This window comes from Balaenoptera acutorostrata, chromosome 16 (genome assembly GCF_949987535.1).
Source record: "Balaenoptera acutorostrata chromosome 16, mBalAcu1.1, whole genome shotgun sequence".
Classification (NCBI taxonomy): Eukaryota; Metazoa; Chordata; class Mammalia; order Artiodactyla; family Balaenopteridae; genus Balaenoptera; species Balaenoptera acutorostrata.
Window position 1 is genome coordinate 14,286,674 of NC_080079.1, and position 16,901 is coordinate 14,303,574.

General features: G+C 47.3%; 1 protein-coding gene across 3 annotated transcripts in view; it reads left to right on the forward strand.

The window, feature by feature from the left end:
- Nucleotides 1-16,901, forward strand: part of HSPA12A (heat shock protein family A (Hsp70) member 12A) — a 161,994-nt gene that overhangs the window by 113,093 nt on the left and 32,000 nt on the right. For 2 of the 3 annotated variants that reach the window (XM_057530759.1, XM_057530760.1), the window contains one exon: nucleotides 15,678-15,763. In XM_057530759.1, coding sequence (XP_057386742.1) covers nucleotides 15,678-15,763 — 86 coding nt within the window. Of the gene's footprint in view, nucleotides 1-13,859; nucleotides 13,902-15,677; nucleotides 15,764-16,901 lie in introns of all 3 variants that reach the window. The other variant, XM_057530761.1, reaches the window with a different exon arrangement.

Sequence of the window (16,901 nt, forward strand, 5' to 3'; positions counted from 1 at the left end):
AAGGGGAGATGGCCCCTGACTAACTGAGTTCCAGACAGAGCTGTTAAAGAGAACCATAAGGCCCGAAGCCCTCGTGTGCACGGTTAGACTTAGTGCAGCGGGCAGGCCTGGGTGCCAGGAGGGACAGGCCCGCAGCGCAGCAGCAATGGAAAGCCGGAGGAACGCCGCCCTGGGCTTATGGAGGCCCAGACGGCTTCCTAAGCCTGAGGTTGGGCAACTGGCCATCCACAGGTAGCGGCTACGGTGCAAAGTCCCATTCCTTGGACCTCGGTTCTTGCTTATCTGGGCCCTGCAGGGGCTGGAACCAGGGGTCCTGGGAGGTCACGTGTCCTGCATACTCAGGCACGAATATCATGCATGCACCAGGGGGTGTGGGCACCCGTGATGGATCTGAATTGTTTGGCATCTGGGGCCGTCTGTGTGGCCTCCTTGTGGGCCCTAAACATAATATGTATTTTATTTCCTGAGGTTCATATGGTTTTGAGGTTTGCCTTCCCCACCTCGGCTCAGGAGAAGATTTGGAAGGACTCGCGTCTGCATTTCTGCCTGGTAGGGATGGGAGATATGGGGATTAGCAGGAGTTTGCGGTTTGTTTGCTCTTTCCCTGCTGTAGTGATTCACCCCAAGGGTTGGGTTTGGTTTTGTTTTCATTGTAGTTGACTTGCTTGAAGTTCAGATTAAAAAACGGATCAGAGTTTGGTGGTCAGCATCTGCTCGCTCTGGGACAGGAGCTGGGTCTGGTGTATCGGTGGGGAGGTTCTGCGGGCCTCATCACAGCTGCTTGGCCTTAAGTGGGCCAGGGGGTGCTCTGGGGGACCCTCTGGGTCCTGGTGGCTTAGGGTTTTCCCCCTGCCCTGTGGAGTAGCCTGAGGAAGTAAGCACCATTCTCAGGAAAGTACCTTAACATGGTCTTTATATTCTTTTGGCAAAGGCTTTGAGCAAATTCGGTCCTGGGGGAATTGTCCACTAGTTTTCTTTGTTTTTATCTCCTGTTACTGCTTGGAAGTTAGATATTCTATTTCAACTCCTTTCAAGAGTAGTTACTCTTGAAATTTTGCCATGTATACTTAACTTAGCAAAGTCTAAAGTTAATCAATATCTTAACCCAGTTTACTAATTCCATTTTTGTAAGAAGGTCAATCCATCAGTGAAGGTTTTGTATAAAAAGAGTAAGAACTAGGGAGTTTAAACTTGGTCTTAAAAGTCTCTGAAAGGACTTTCTTTCCTTCCAGCTGACATGAAGCCTTTGCCCAGCGTGTGGGCAATGGTCTGTGTACAGGTGCCAGCCTGCCTGTGCTGGAGGGCATTTGGTCGCCCCCTTGGAAGCCCCCCTTCAGGCTGCAGTGGATGGGCCATGCTTCACCTCCCCAGGGGCTCTTTTGAGCCCCTTGTGGCATTTCCCTTCTCTTTTCCTTTATATTTTGGGAGCAGGAATTTCTCAGGCAGGTTCCTGAGCACCTCCCAGCCTAGGACCCAGGCTCAGGCAGTGGGCACTTGCAAATAGTTAACAGAAGAATGTTTTAATGCTGATGCAGTTTGCCCTCCTGCTAAGATGAGGCCGTGACTCCTGCTGAGGGCTAGTGTGGCTGCAGGTTATCGGGCACCTTCTCCTGACATTTATTCCAGAATCCCTTGAAACTACTTACCCGGGGAGAAGCACCGACAAGCCCCCTGTCTGCAGCTTGCTGTCAGGATGCCTGGCCCTTGGGAGTCTCCTGGCCCTTTAGCTCTGGCCAGCTGGCTTCAGAGCATCTAGGGGAAAAGTGAAGACACAGCTGGTGACCTGGGGCACTGACGCCGCTCTGTGCCCACGTTCTTGTGTTGCTAAAGAGCAGGGTGTCTGGGGACAGGCCAGTGCCAGCTTTGCCCCCCGCCTAGCTGTAGTCGGCAGCCATCCTGGGAGAACTGCTGAACCCTGCTTGGCAGAGAGGTTGGCTTGTGTTCAGTGAGGGAGCGGTGGCCAGGGTGGATGGGAGCCACCGATGGTCACCCCAGGGAGGAGGGCTGTGCCCCTGAGGGCAGGTGGGCTAGGGGACAGTTGTCCTTACAATGTGGTTTCCTGCAGCTCTTTGATTTTTTTTTTCTTGCGATATAATTCACATATCATAAAACCCACCATTTTAAAGTCTACAATTCAGTGGTTTTTAAAATATTCACGAGGTTGTGCAACCATCCCCACTATCAAATTCCAGAGCATTTTCATCACCCCCAAAAGAAACTCATATCCATTAGCAGTCCCCCCCTATCCCCCCTCCCTCCAGAGATCTGATTTTTCACTGCTCTTTGCTGCAAGTTTTCCATGGTACAGGCTCAGGCCAGTCTCAGGGCCCCTGGAACCTCAGGGCTGGAATGTGGTGGAGGGAAGGGACTTGGGCATTAGAGACAGGCACTTACTAGCTGTGAGATTTTGGGGCAGTGCTTAACCTCTCTCTGCCTTGGTTTCCTCTGCTGTTAAATGGGGCTAATATCTACCTATTTCCTACCTCATTGGGTTGTTTGTAAAGATAAAATGAGACACTGTAAGGAATAATAGCTACACTTGTTAAGACCTTTGCCTGCGTTATTCTTATTGAATCCTCATTAATCTCAGGAAGTAAGAGTTATTATCGTCTCTATTTAATACAGAAGGAAAATTGAACCACAGAGAAGCTTAGTAGCTTGTTCAAGATTGCACAGCTGCGCATCAGTTTTTAGCTGCAAAGCATGGAAAAACTGACTTTATCTTGTTTCTGAAAAAGGAAATTAGTTATGACCATGAATGGGAAGTCCAGAGGTCTGGCAGGCTCCAAGGCAGGTATTTGGCAGCTCATGGACCCACTGAAGGATGGATGGAGGTTCTTTCCATGCTGACTGCATCTTGGGCTGGCGGCAAGATGGCAGCCGCAGGTGTTGGCCTCATGGGCTCGCTTGAGAGTCAGGATGTTTCTTTCCCAGGAGCCTCCGGCAGACTTCCCTTCATGTCCCATCAGCCAGAGGTGTGGGTCACAAACCCATTCCCATGTCCATCATTGGAAGGGGAAGGGCATTGCCATGATTGGTTCAGACTACTCAGGATCTACCCTGGATCTGGGGAAGGGTCCCCCCCTCCCCCTAGTCATGTAAAATAGGGTTTGGTTAAGAAGGGAGAAGTGGATTTGGGGTGGATGCAGCAGTATCCACCAAGATCAGTAAATAACTGAGCTGGGATTTGAAACAGCCTCCCCAGGCCCAACACCCCTGTGCTTAACCACAGTGCTGCACAGCTTCTACAGCTCCTGGCAGGTAGTGAGTCATGCGCTCAGTGAATCTTGGTCGAATGCCTCAATCCATACAGCCTGGTTTCCACTCCTCCTGAGTCCCATCTCCTTTTTTCTGACCCTCTTTTGCTCTTCTACAGCTAAGTGATTGCCTGGCCTCAACTCGAACTTCTCTAGTGATGGGGAACTCAGTACCTTTCCAGGCATTTCCTTCCTTTTTTTGGTTATTAAGTGCTATGGCTGCCTTTTATGGTGCTTTTAGATGAATTAGAAACAGATCTTCTCTGGGTGCAAAAATTGGAAAAAGGTGCTCACTCTAGGTGATATAGCCCTTTAGTTCATGACTTGGAAGGGCACCTTTGGGGTAAGAAAACGGCACCCATACCTAGGGGTGGATGCAGTCCTGCTTGTCCCTCAAGGTGGTGCCTTTGTGCAGTGCACAAACTGCGCTGCTGTTTTGGGACATTTCTTCCATTAAGACACTCCTCGGAAGGATCTGTAACGTGCACGAGCCTCAGCTCTCAGGCACCGGCAGGGTATAGGAGGTTTGTGCTCCAGTTCTGGCTTGGGGTACAAGCGGGCTAAGGGCAACCCTTCCTGCCTGGAGGTGGCACAACTTTCTCTCATCAGGAGGGTTCAGCTGAAGGGGGTGAACCAGCTGTCTGTCTCCCCAACCCTTACCTCGTGTTCTGCTTCTCCCTCTCCCCTCCCCAGGGACAGATGATGAGTGTTTGGGAGGGGAAAGATCCCGCTGCGGGGGAGACCAACAGGCTGGAATGCCATTGCCCCTGGCTTTAGTCTCAGTACAGTCAGTGCCAGCTGTGCCGTGGCCTCTGTGGGCTGAGCCATCATCCCAAGGCTGTTCACGATAGAAATTGGGGAAGTCTAAACCCTGGCCTTCCAGGTGCCCAGGCAGGTGGAATCTTTTCCTTGGTGGGAGAGTGATTCTTCATTTACCCAGTCAGTTGGAAAATGTGCTTCATCGTAGAGGACAGGAAAGCCTGAGTTTATTGCCTGGCGCGGAGGGTCACGTGGCTTCCCAGGGTCTCCGTGGTTATTCTGAAAGTACCCCTGAGGTGAGCAGATAGCCTGAGCGGGAAGTCGGGGCCAGACAGTCTCCCTCACCCATGGCAGCAAGGCCCTCGTGTTTCCCATCACTGAGTTTTCCTGAAGGTCCCATTTGCCAGGTTTCTGTCTGGTGAGACTTTTTATCCTTGATTAAGAAGCCCAGAGAAGCATAATGTAAAGAAAATGCATTTGCCGCCCTTGTGCATGAGTGGGAGCTCTGTCCCCTGGTGTAAGCACGTGGGTGCTTTTTCTCAACAGCAGTTGGACCGATTTGGTGATGATGATCATGATGGTAACCATGATAAATGACATCTATAATTTATCAAGTGCTCGCCATGCACCAGGCTTTATAGATATTATTTCACTTATTCATGCATTATTTTACAGTGATCCTATGAAATGTATCACCATCATCATGATCCCCTCCCCCCCATTTTCCAGGAGGGGTGGGAAAACAGGCTTGAAGAGGCTAAGTAGCTCCCCCCAGGGCCTTCCTCTGGGAAGTGGCCATGCTGGGATTTGAGGCCAGGCTTTCCTGGCTCGGAACCTCTGTGTTACCATGGCTCCTCCCCACCCTGATATTTGGATTTGAAGAATTATGGCATTTGAAGTGGAGAACGCTGTGCGGCTTCGGAGCCGAAGGAAGGGTGAGCCATGCGGTCTTCTGAGCCCGGAGACAGAGACAGCCGCGGGGGCTTGGGGGTGCCCTGTGATTGTGACCCCCGCACTATTTGCCCATCTGTGAAATGGGGATTTAAGTTAACACTAACACCTCTCTCGTAGTTTCATCTTTCAAGAGAAACAATACCTGTGCAGGACCTGGTGTTGGGTACCGTGTGGGGCACAGGCTCAGAAGTGGCGAGCTCTGAATCCAGCTGGGCCGCATTCTAAAAAATGTGGGCTTCTTTCTTAACCTTCTAGGCCTTATGTTTCTCACCCATCCAGTGGAAGAATGCCAGTACCTCCAGCCCCTAACAGCAGGTTTTCTCAAGCCACACCTGTAAAGCTCTTAGCGGGGCATGAAATTCGCATTCAGTGTCTGCGGACCATGATAGCTTTCCTAATAGAATTCTGAGTTTGTACATTTCTAACAATTTCAAATTAATAATTTGAGTTTAATAAACTTGCAAAAGAGCGTAAACTAAAAAAATGCATAAATATCTGACCCCATGAAGGAATTCAGCAAATGGTGGATGAGGGCTGTTACATATTTCGTGTTGTTTTTTTTTTTATGTTTAAACCAATATTTATTGAACAAGTGCACTAAATAATAATCACATGTAAATTGTTTGGTAATATTGACCCAAAGCATGAGCTTTAATGGAAGAACTTGAATTTAGAATAAGACGTTTCTCCCTGGAATGCATAGGCATTTCCAATCGCCTGAATACCTTCGTTTGTGTTTTCCACAGTTACATCAGTGAAATACGTTCCACAGCAAATTCATCACCTTTATTCACAGACTTACTCCTTTTCCTGGATCCTTTTATCCCGGACTGTTACATATTTCTGAGGGTTTACCTCTTTTGTTCATTGCAACACAGTGACTGAGGCCCTGAGAATCCAAATTCCCACTTCACGGAGGGGGAAGATGCGCTGGAGAGAGGTGAGGTGGTTTCTCCAGGCTCACAAGCCGGTGTCCAGACCTCCGCTTTCTCCGCCTGCCATGCCATGTTCTCCATCATCATCAGAAGCCATTTTGCTTTCCTTACTTTCCTTTAAGAACTGCAGCCAAGGAGCCAGCTTCAGCTTTGCTCCTGTTCTCAAGCTGCCCTGGTTCTGGGGAGACACGGCCCTCGACCCTGCAGCCCAAGCTGGCTGCCCTGCCTGAGCGTGGAGGATACTGTGCCTGCGGCCCGGTCCCCGCAGGACACCCCCCTCCCTTTCTGGAGGCCTCAGCGTTTGCTCTTTTAATACAAAGGGTCACAGGGTGACAGCTGACATTGGCACGGCAGCTGGCCATTCCTCAGGGGGGTGAGGAGATGCCAAGGCCTTCACTGAGGCTTCTCACCCCTTCCACGTGGAGTTGGGAGCCCAGCGAGTCTGAACACAGCAAAAAGGGTGTGTCCTGGTCTTTAGAGAAACCCTGCCTGTCTGCAGGGGCATCTCCCCATTTCTCAGAACATGGAGGGATCCAGCAGTGGGTGGGGCACAGCCCCCTGCCTCCTCTGAGGCCCTGGGTTTACAGAGGTGGTTTCAAAGTCTAGGAGGGCCTCGTATCTGAGGCTGGGCTGCTGGAGCCCGCCTCGGAGTTAGAGCCACTCAGCTGGTGGTCAGACACCTGCTTTGCTGCCTGCAAGGGGGCCAGGTGGGTTCTGCTGAAACTCAGACTCCTTCAAGGACTGTCCCAACAGCCTCACCTCCAGAGAAGCCAGCTGAACCAGTACCCCTCACCCACCGGTGACCCAGGTCTGAAACCTTCCCAGGCCTTCAGAGTCCCCGTGTAGAGGTTTAAATGAATATATATTCTTACTAGCTTATTCATTCGCTTGACAAATGTCTGGAGCACCTACCATGTATGGGCCAGGTGCTCTGATTGATACACAGCATAAGAAAAATATCCTCTTGCCCTCCTGACGAGAGGGAGATGGACATGAAACTGGTACATTAAAACACCAACTCTTTTATCATGGAAAGTTTAAAGCATATACAAAAGTAGGGCAAATAATGTATTGAGCCCCGATGAATCAGTCACCAGGTTCAGTCATTATCAATTTGTGGCCAATATCATTTAATCTCTGTCCCTCCCCTCCCGTATTATTATTATTATTTTTTAACATCTTTATTGGAGTATAACTGCTTTACAATAGTGTGTTAGTTTCTGCTGTATAACAAAGTAAATCAGCTATATGTATACATATATCCCCATATTCCCTCCCTGTTGCATCTCCCTCCCACTCTCCCTATCCCACCCGTCTAAGGGGACACAAAGCACCGAGCTGATCTCCCTGTGCTATGCAGCTGCTTCCCACTAGCTATTTTACATTTGGTAGTGTATATATGTCCATGCCACTCTCTCACTTCGTCCCAGCTTACCCTTCCCCCTCCCCGTGTCCTCAAGTCCATTCTCTACGTCCGCGTCTTTATTCTTGTGCTGCCCCTAGGTTCTTCAGAACCATTTTTTTTTTTTTAGATTCTATATATATGTGTTAGCATATGGTACTTGTTTTTCTCCTTCTGACTTACTTCACTCTGTATGACAGTCTCGAGGTCCATCCACCTCACTGCAAATAACTCAGTTTCGTTTCTTTTTATGGCTGAGTAATATTCCATTGTATATATGTGCCACATCTTCTTTATCCATTCATCTGTCAGTGGACACTTAGGTTGCTTCCATGTCCTGGCTATTGTAAATAGTGCTGCAATGAACACTATGGTACATGACTCTTTTTGAATTATGGTTTTCTCAGGGTATATGCCCAGTAGCGGGATTGCTGGGTCATATGGTAGTTCTATTTTTAGTTTTTTAAGGAACCTCCATACTCTCCTCTATAGTGGCTGTATCCCTAACACCGTACACAAAAATAAATTCAAAATGGATTAAAGACCTAAATGTAAGGCCAGACACTATAAAACTCTTAGAGGAAAACATAGGCAGAACACTCTATGACATAAATCACAGCAATATCCTTTTTGACCCACCTCCTAGAGAAATGGAAATAAAAACAAAAATAAACAAATGGGACCTAATGAAACGTAAAAGCTTTTGCACAGCAAAGGAAACTATAAACAAGACGAAAAGACCACCCTCAGAATGGGAGAAAATATTTGCAAACGAAGCAATGACAAAGGATTAATATCCCATATTATTTTGATGAAAATCCCAGATATCATATTGTTTCATCTGATAGTATTTCAGAATGTATCTCTAAAGGATAACAACTCTTAAAAATTACATAATTACACCACTAACAATAATTTCTTCATATTATCAATATCTGGTCAGTGTTTACATTTCCAGTTGTCTCATAAATGGCATAAATTTTTTTGTTCATTTGAATCATGGTCCAATAAAGATCCAAGTGTTGCAATGACTGGAGTTATTTTGTATTTTCCATGTCTTTTTAAGGTATAGCCTTTGTCTGGGGCTGATCCAGATGGCCTGGTAACTCATTAGAAATGCAGATACTCAGCATTCCCAGACCTACTGGAGTAGAAACTTTGGGGGTGGGGTCAGCATGTCTGTTTTAATAAGCGCTCCAGGTGATTCTGATGCACATCAAAGTTCGAGAGACCCTTTAATCTATAGTTTCCCCTCCTTCTTTCCCCTGTATTTTCCTTGTAATTTATTTCTTGATGAAACCTGGCTGCTGTCCTTAGCATTTCTGCAAGTCTGGGTTTTGCCAGTCAATCCCCAGGCACTGACGAAGAAGTTCCTCTCTCCTCTGTACCGAGAGAGCAGAGAAGGCTCTTCTCCCTCAAACAGAGGGGACTGACTTTTGGAGGTGGAGTTCCCCGGAGGAGGGGGTGGAAGTGGGGTGCACTCCAGGCAGGGGAACAGTATGTGCAGAGGTCTGGAGGCTGGATTGAGCACAGATGTTCCAGGGACTGTGAAAGGATTGGGTGGAGCCAGGGATGGGGGCGATGGAGAGAGATGAGGCTGCAGAGAGAGGCGGGGTGGACTTTTAAAGGCCTGGATGCTAGCTGTGTGCTAGATTTATCCCGTGGGGGATGGGAATAGAAGGCCCTGGCCTGGTCGAGTAACATAAGCAGACCTCAGTTTTGACCGGATGGCTCTGACTGTGGAGGAGCGTGACTTGGATGGGGAGACTCAGGGCAGGGAGACTAAGAGGCTGTGTGGGAGCCCTGATAAAGGTCAGCAGGGTCTGGACCAAGGTTGTGGTGGTGAGGCTGCAGAGGGTGACTGTGAGAGGTGCTAAGAAGTAGGAATGACAGGGCTTGAGAGTGCAATGAGGGAGGAGGGAGAAGCCTAGGAAATCTCCCTTCTGGGAGCTATGGTGGTTACACCAACCAAAGGGGACATTTGAGGAGAGAGGCAGGTCTGGGGGTGATTTGAGAGCTGATCCCACATTGTTGGCGTTAACTCAGGATATGTGTTACTAATATCCTGACTCGGGGGTTGATGCCTCAGTTGGGAAAGACCTCAGTGGCCCTCCAAGTCTATGGATAGTCACTGAGTCCACTTTTGGGCACATGTTAGAAACATCCGCCCACCCATCCACCCATCCATCCATCCATCCATCCATCCATCCATCCACCCATCCATCCATCCATCTACCCACCCAACCAGCTATCCATCCATCCATCCATCCATCCATCCATCCATCCATCCATCCACCCATCCATCCATCCACCCATCCATCCATCCATCTACCCACCCAACCAGCTATCCATACATCCATCCATCTACCCACCCAACCACCTATCCATCCATCCATCCACCCTACATTTATTGAGTGCCTGTGACAAATCAGGAGCTGAGGAATCAAAGATGAAATAAGACATGGCCTTGCCCAGATGAGCCCAGAGTCTATGAAAGAGAAGTTGGGTGGAAAAAAGTATCTTAATCCTGTGTATGGGGTGATCTGGTGGAGCCCCTTCAAACGCTGGGTCCCAGTGGGCAGAGGCTGTGAGGTTTCTGAATATAATTCATGAAAATTAGTAGGAGGACCTGTTGGTCTAGAAAGCATTTCCTCACCTCCCCCAGCAGCTGCCTGAACATGCATGTTCCTGTGAACCTATGGTTAAGAGAGAAATTGTGAACTGCCACCGCACATGGACTGAGGTTGCAGGAACTTGGGGATCTCACTGTCTCTGGGGAAACCCCGATGCCCCAGTTCTCTCTCCCTGGGGCAGCTTATCTCCTAATCCATTTAGTGATGGGGAGGGTTACTGGAAGTTGCTGTCCAGTGTCAGGATGGGCCTGACGCAGCCCCCTGGTGCATGATGCTGTGGTTTCTGCCACAATAAACGCTCATTTCCATAATTGTTATTTAGCATTTGGAGAGCAGCTATTTTACACTCAGTGTTCTTTGAAGTCAGGAGGGTCTCTCAGTTCACACCAATAAAATTTCCATTTACTTTGGACATCAACCATGGTGATTGAAAAAAAAACCCCATAAATTATTTACTGAAATGGAAGTTCAGTTTACGGTAATAATGCATTAGTTCAGCTAGCCATGCAGCCTGTTATAGGGTAATAAGAATTTTAAATTTTCCTTCTTAAAAGATATTTGCCAGTAACCTACACATGACCTTGAGCTGATCAATTTTCAAAGATGACACTACAGGGAGGGCATATAAGGGGAGAGAAAGGGAGAGCTTTTTTTCAAATGGCCTGATTTTAGGCAACTGTCAGCAAATCACCCATTATCTCATGGCTAGCAGGAGAAAAGAAATGAACATATATACTGCATTTTAAAAATCATAAGGACCAGACCTTAAAAATCCTTTTGAAATTGAGCATTTGTTTGATAGAACATAAATCTAAAAGCTAGCAAGGAGGCCTATTTGAAAAAGCTGGGGAGCTCCCATTGTTTGAGACCACCTGTCATTTCACATGAGCCTGGAGCCTTGTAAAATGAAGTCAGCCCAATGGTTCCGTCTTCGTCTTTAAAAATGTTGTATTTATGGAGGAGGATCGATTTTATATATCTCGGAAAGTCCACGATTCTGCTCACGGCTATTTGCTGACTAATGTCTCCAGCAGAGGAGAGCAACAAGCAAGTTCATGAATTATGGCTGTCTCTGAGGTTCTCTTATTAAGACTATTTTTTATTTTAGGAGTGTCTGCTTTGATTAAAGCCATTAGAGCCAGGAGCAAATAAGAATGTGTCTGGATTTTACAAGTCTCACGTTTTATAGCAGGAACCCTGATGAAGCCTGTATTTTAATTATTACACTGTTAAGGCAAGTGATGAGTATTAACCTCACAAGTTCAACTAGTTTCTCCTCTGCTATCTGCTTTGGGGTCTAAAAAATCCTGTGGCAGGAGACTTGTTGGTTGAATCCTATTTTTACTTGTTTATATCCTCTACTTGGCTGCATAAATATTTTCATTTATTTATATATCCCTCTTTGCTGGAAAAATTATTTTTTAAATGACTTGGTTGAAGAATGTTTTGTGGGCTGAGTCCCAGGTTAAGAGTGAACCTAGGAACACCTGTATCTATTTTTATATTCACTAAACTAAAAAAGATTATATACTTATATATAGTAAAGATTACTTACTTATATACAGTAAGTATATAAGACATAAGTAATGGTAAATCATCTAAAACTAATGACAAAAAAGACCTGATGATTATTTTCTATTGGTTTTCTAGAAAGCTTCTGGTCTTTTCCTCCTCGGCTTGATTCTGTGGCTGATAGTTTGCATTCTTGAAATGTTCCTTGTTTTTCTGATTCTGTGATGTGAAATCATCAAATCCCTCTGTGTCACTGCATTTCAGAGTAACTTAGTGCTTGAAATGGGAAGATGCTTTGAGTGTCTGTTTAATCTTGTGGGAATGGCGGAGTAAGTATTTCTTAAAACTCCCTGATCCCTCGGCTCTGACCTTGACTACACTTCTGGTAAAGCATTTTTCTTTAATCTCTTTTACCAGTCTTCTCTCCTTACCTCTGCAGATGAGTATCACTTTTCTTTTCATCAGCTTCCTTTCTCTCTTCCAAGCCTGCACTCTAAAAATCTCTCTTCTTCTTGGGCTTTTAGCTTTGCCTTTCCCTTCTGTTCCTGATGTGCCCAGGTCACTCTGTGTGTACTGAACTGGAATATCACGTAGGCAGGAGCAGTCACGGGGCAGATGTTATTATATTGGCTTTACAGAGAAACTTAAACAGGGTCACAGTGAATGACAGTTGGTGTTTCTTACTGTGGATAATGGCCTAGGTTTAATTGGAAGCCAGGACACACAGCATGTACCTTGTACATACAGACATTCCATGTATCAACTCTCTCCTCTTGTCTGTTAGCTTAGATCTGTCAATTATCCATAGACCAACAGGTAATATTCTATTGACCCTGTTGTGTTTATTCTTAATCACTTACCTATTGAATGAAAGCTCTCAAGATTGGTTGGGATTATTAGCACACCAGAAACTTCTCACATCCCGCAGGGGCTAACGTAGGCTTTTCCATATTCTTGTCCCTAAAAATTTTTGAGCACCTTTTTGACATCTTAAATAGTTAAATAAAGAAATATTAGCTTGATAACAAAGTTATCACTACAGGCTCTTTGTATTTCTGTGGTGGGTCAATGCACATTAACTGGTGAATTATCTTTGATTTGGGATCTATAGAGCTATAGATGTGGGTGTGCATGATATGCAAATGTCTGTAAAAATGTTACTCCTCCATACCTTCTATGCAAATCAGTTTTAAATCATCGCACAATGTAGCTGCATTTTAATTTCTAATGGAGAATATCCATGAAGTTCAATTGCCTCTAGGCCTGGCTGAGTGATCAGCAAGTCAAATGATTTATTTCGTACTGAACCAGAGACAGGGTGGGAGGGAGGTACAGGGAGAACCAAAAAACATCCTTGGTTCTTGTCTTCAAATTCCCTGGAGTCCTCTGGGGGCCCAAGGCCTGTGTTCAGTGTGTGGCCCAACACATGCTGTTTTCCGAGTCAGTAGGACATGCTCTGAGAAGGGCTGAGTGATGGGATAATTAGAACCAAGCAGACAGCGGGGTGGATGGTTTGTCTGCGGATAATAGCTTGTTTGCTAATTGCCAGCACCAGATTTTCTGGACAATTAGACATTCCGTGTCTTCCAAAACCTTCTGTGCAAATGTGGACACATGGCTGCAGGCCTTGCAGGTAGCGGGTGGAGAGAGGGAGGCTCCCAGTGCAGGATGGTACCTGTCTGCAGGCTGCCCAAGGCGGGGTGGGGGCAGGGCAGACCACTCACAAGTGGAGATGCTGACCTCCCCCTGCTTTTATGGAAGGGGGTACCCTGTGCTGGGAGATGAGCAAAGAAGCTGAAGTTTAGCCGGCTGGTCCAGGAGCCAGGCTCACGTCTCCATTTTCTTTTCAAGAGCACTGAGCCATGGTGCTAGTAGAATCGGAAATTGCTTCTCCTCTCAGATGAGCAAGTTTTTTTTAATAAAATTTTTTTATTGTGGTAAAGTATATATAACATAAAATTTGCCATTTTAACCATTTTTAAGTGTGCAAATCAGTGGCATTAATTACATTCACAATGTTGTGCAACCGTCACTACTTTTTCCAAAATTTTTCATCACCCAAAACGGAAATTCTGTACTCCCCATGCCTCCCTCTAGCCCCTGGCTACTTCTAATCTACTGACTGTCTCTATGAATTTGCCTATTCTAAACATTATATGGTATTTGTCCTTTTGTGTCCAGCTTATTTCACTTAGCATAATGTTTTCTAGGTTCATCCATGGTGTATCATGTGTAAGAATTTCATTCCTTTTTACAGCTGAATAATATTCCATTGAATGGATATGCCACAATTTGTTTATCCATTTGTTGATGGATACTTGGGTTGTTTTCACTTTTTGGTTTTTGTGAATAATGCTGCAGTGAACACGCACATACAAGCATCCCTGTTTTCAATTCTTTCGTGTAGATACTTAGGAGTGGAATTCCTAGGAGTGGAACTGAGTCTATGGTAAGTCTATATTTGACTTTTTGAGGAACTACCAAGCTGCTTGTCACAGCAGCTGTATCATTTTGCATTCCCACAAGATATATACAGGGGGTCCAATGTCTCCACATCCTTGCCACCATTTGTTATTTCCTTTTTTTCTTTTCAATTAGAGCCATCCTAGTGGGTGTGAAGCAGTATCTCACTGTGGTTTTGATTTCCCTAATGACTAATGAGTGCATTTCCCTAATGACTAATGAGTTAAGCATCTTTCACGTGCTTATCGACCATTAGTGTACGCTCTTTGGAGAAATGTCTGTTTAAATCCTTGGCCCCACAAGTTGATTTGTGGCCTCTGTACTTACTTGCTTCTGAACCTTTCTCCCAAAGGTTGGAACTGAGCCTCATCGGGAGGAGAGGGAACATACGCCTGCAGATTGGGAAGGTGGCTGTGCAGATTTGAAGCTTCACATTCACTCTTTCGTGATTCATTTTATTCCCTCAACCCATTTGGCGCCCACTGTAATGATGCTGTTTGAGTTCTTACTAAGCAGGGGGAAAAAAAATCAGTAAGCGCGTGGGATTAAGCAAAGTGATTTGGCAAGCAGAGGCAGCTGGGGCCACTCCTAGTGCTTCCCTAGAAGCAGGCAGGTCTTTCTCAGATACCTCATACCCTCTGCGTTTCCTTGACTACAGGTATTGTTGTAGCACGTTACCCATTTTTTCCCCACCAGGTATTAGTCTATATACTGAATGGAGCGGTATTCGCAGAACGTACCGGATGGTACCTGGGATTTGTCGGTGCCCAGGGTCCGGCCATCACCTCTTCAGGGGGAGCCTGCGGTGCTTGTTCCGCTGCTCTGCAGGCCCTGCCAGTCCTGGGCAGCGGGCAGGGAGAGTGGGTGGAGCTTCCAGCACTGACCAGGGACAGGGCGACTTCTCCTTGGGTGCTCATCCCTGGGGGAGAGCCACGGGGCCCTGGCAAGGTTTCAGAACAAACGTCTGTGCCTGAGTAATTGCAAGAGCAGTAGGGGAATCGACAAAATGATATTCATGCTGCCTTGCTGTTGGCTCTTCTCTGATTTGACCTCGTGTCTGTTGCAGGGCCCCGACTGGGGGACCCAGGAATGCTAATCTATCTGTCTTTCTGCTTTTTTTTTTTCTTTTTTAAATTGAATGTCAAAACCGTTCAGCATCACTGAAGAGAGATGAGTTCCCCTTGTTCTGGCAGGGCCTCATGCCAGAGGGAGGGAGGAGGTGATGCACCTACAAAGCAAGGAAATTATTTCTGGAAGTCGCACTCCTGTCCTCTATTCTTACGATTAGGGTTGTTAATCTTTGGGGTGGGGTCCCATACTCCTCTGGGAACCTGACAGCTGTGGATGCCCTTCCAAGAAAATGCGTGAAAAATGTGCACATCATCTCAGGGGGCTACAGGCTCCTCTGGTCCACACTGGTGCCTGGGCTAAGGACTGGCTCTACAGAGGGCATGAGCCAGGTGCCGAGGCGACTTGGGGACTGGGCAGCCTCTCTGCTAAGTGAGAGTTGGGTGGCACATAGGGAGAGGCCTGGTGGTCACTGGGAGAAAAGGAGCGTCTCATTTGGTCAAGTTTTAAATATCAAATACGGGGGTGGACAGATCAGACACCCTACCTCTCTGGCTGGAGTTCAGCCTCGCCCCACGTTAGCTGGCTTTCCAGGGGCAACAGTCCCTGCAGGAGCAAAGCCACGCAGCCCTCACTGCTGCTCTCCGGCTCAGTCCACACCACCTCTAAGGAGCGCACTTGTCTTTCCTTTCAGAAATGGCCCCTACATCTGCATGTTCATCTCCAGCCCGGAGTCTGGGGGACACAGGAATAACACCTCTGTCCCCTTCCCACACTGTGGTAAGAAATGTGTGTGTATGTGGAGGGGGGTACGTGTGCTGATTACCTTTGCTTTCAGAGGCGGGCTGCTGAGCGGCTTCTCACATTCATGGGTGGAGATTAAGTTGTCCTAGTACCAGCCACGTGAGCCCTACCAAGCCCCTTCCCCACTGTGGGTCAGCACAGGCTTTCCATGGTGTGGCTGGTGCTTCTGGAGCCATTGGCCTGAGTGTGGGTAACATGAGCAGGCAGGGTGGGAGCAGCTCTTTAAAGATTCAGGGCTCAGAGACTGCGAGGCATTCTCTTGGGAGGAAGCAGCCACTTGGGGCTGGTGGGTGAGTCAGTGAAATGCAGTGGCTTTTCCACTGTAGTTAACCGCCGTGACCAAAAGCTGTGGCTGTAATTGCTTCTGCACCAGCTTGCCCGAGAGAGAGGACCTGGGCAGCGCGGGGGGCTGGAGACTGGGCATTTGCTCCCGCCCTGCCCCTCACTTCAAAGGTGGATACTGTGGGGCAGCCGTTCAAGGGATTTACATGTAGCCAACCAGAGAGACGTACCTGGAGGAAAGGGCGGCTTTGTATGAGCTGCTCAGAGCCTCAAAGCAGACCCTGCTGAGAAGAACTTCAGAGCCATCGCTGGGTAGGGATGCCAGCTTGTCTTGGTTTTCCTGGAACCGTCCTGGTTTCCACGCAAAGTCCTGTATCCTGGAACTCCCTCAGGCTTGGGAAAACTGAGAGGCTTGGTCACCTAACAGCTGGATCCTGTGGTTTTCAAACTCTGTACCCTGAGGGTTCCCTGTAAAAGCTTCAGGATAACCTGAAGGGGATGGGGGGCCAGTGTGATGAAAGGCCAGACACGTGGGGCTCTTACCCCCTGCTCTAACCAGTACTCTTCAAATCCAAAAATTATTGGTATAATTTGAAATTCTGTGGATATTAAAAAAAAAAGTCTACATTTGCTTAAAGAATTTTTTGGAAGTCTGGAATGGCCTGACCTACTCACTTGACAGATGAGGAGAGGCTTGGGGCCCCAAGGGGACAGGACTTAGCAGGGTCATATGCTGGCTATGGCAGGACCGGGCAGGGTCCCTGGTATGCTGAGCCCCACACCCATGCATGCCACGCCCGGGCAGGTGGAGGGGTCACCTGGCAGGTGCACA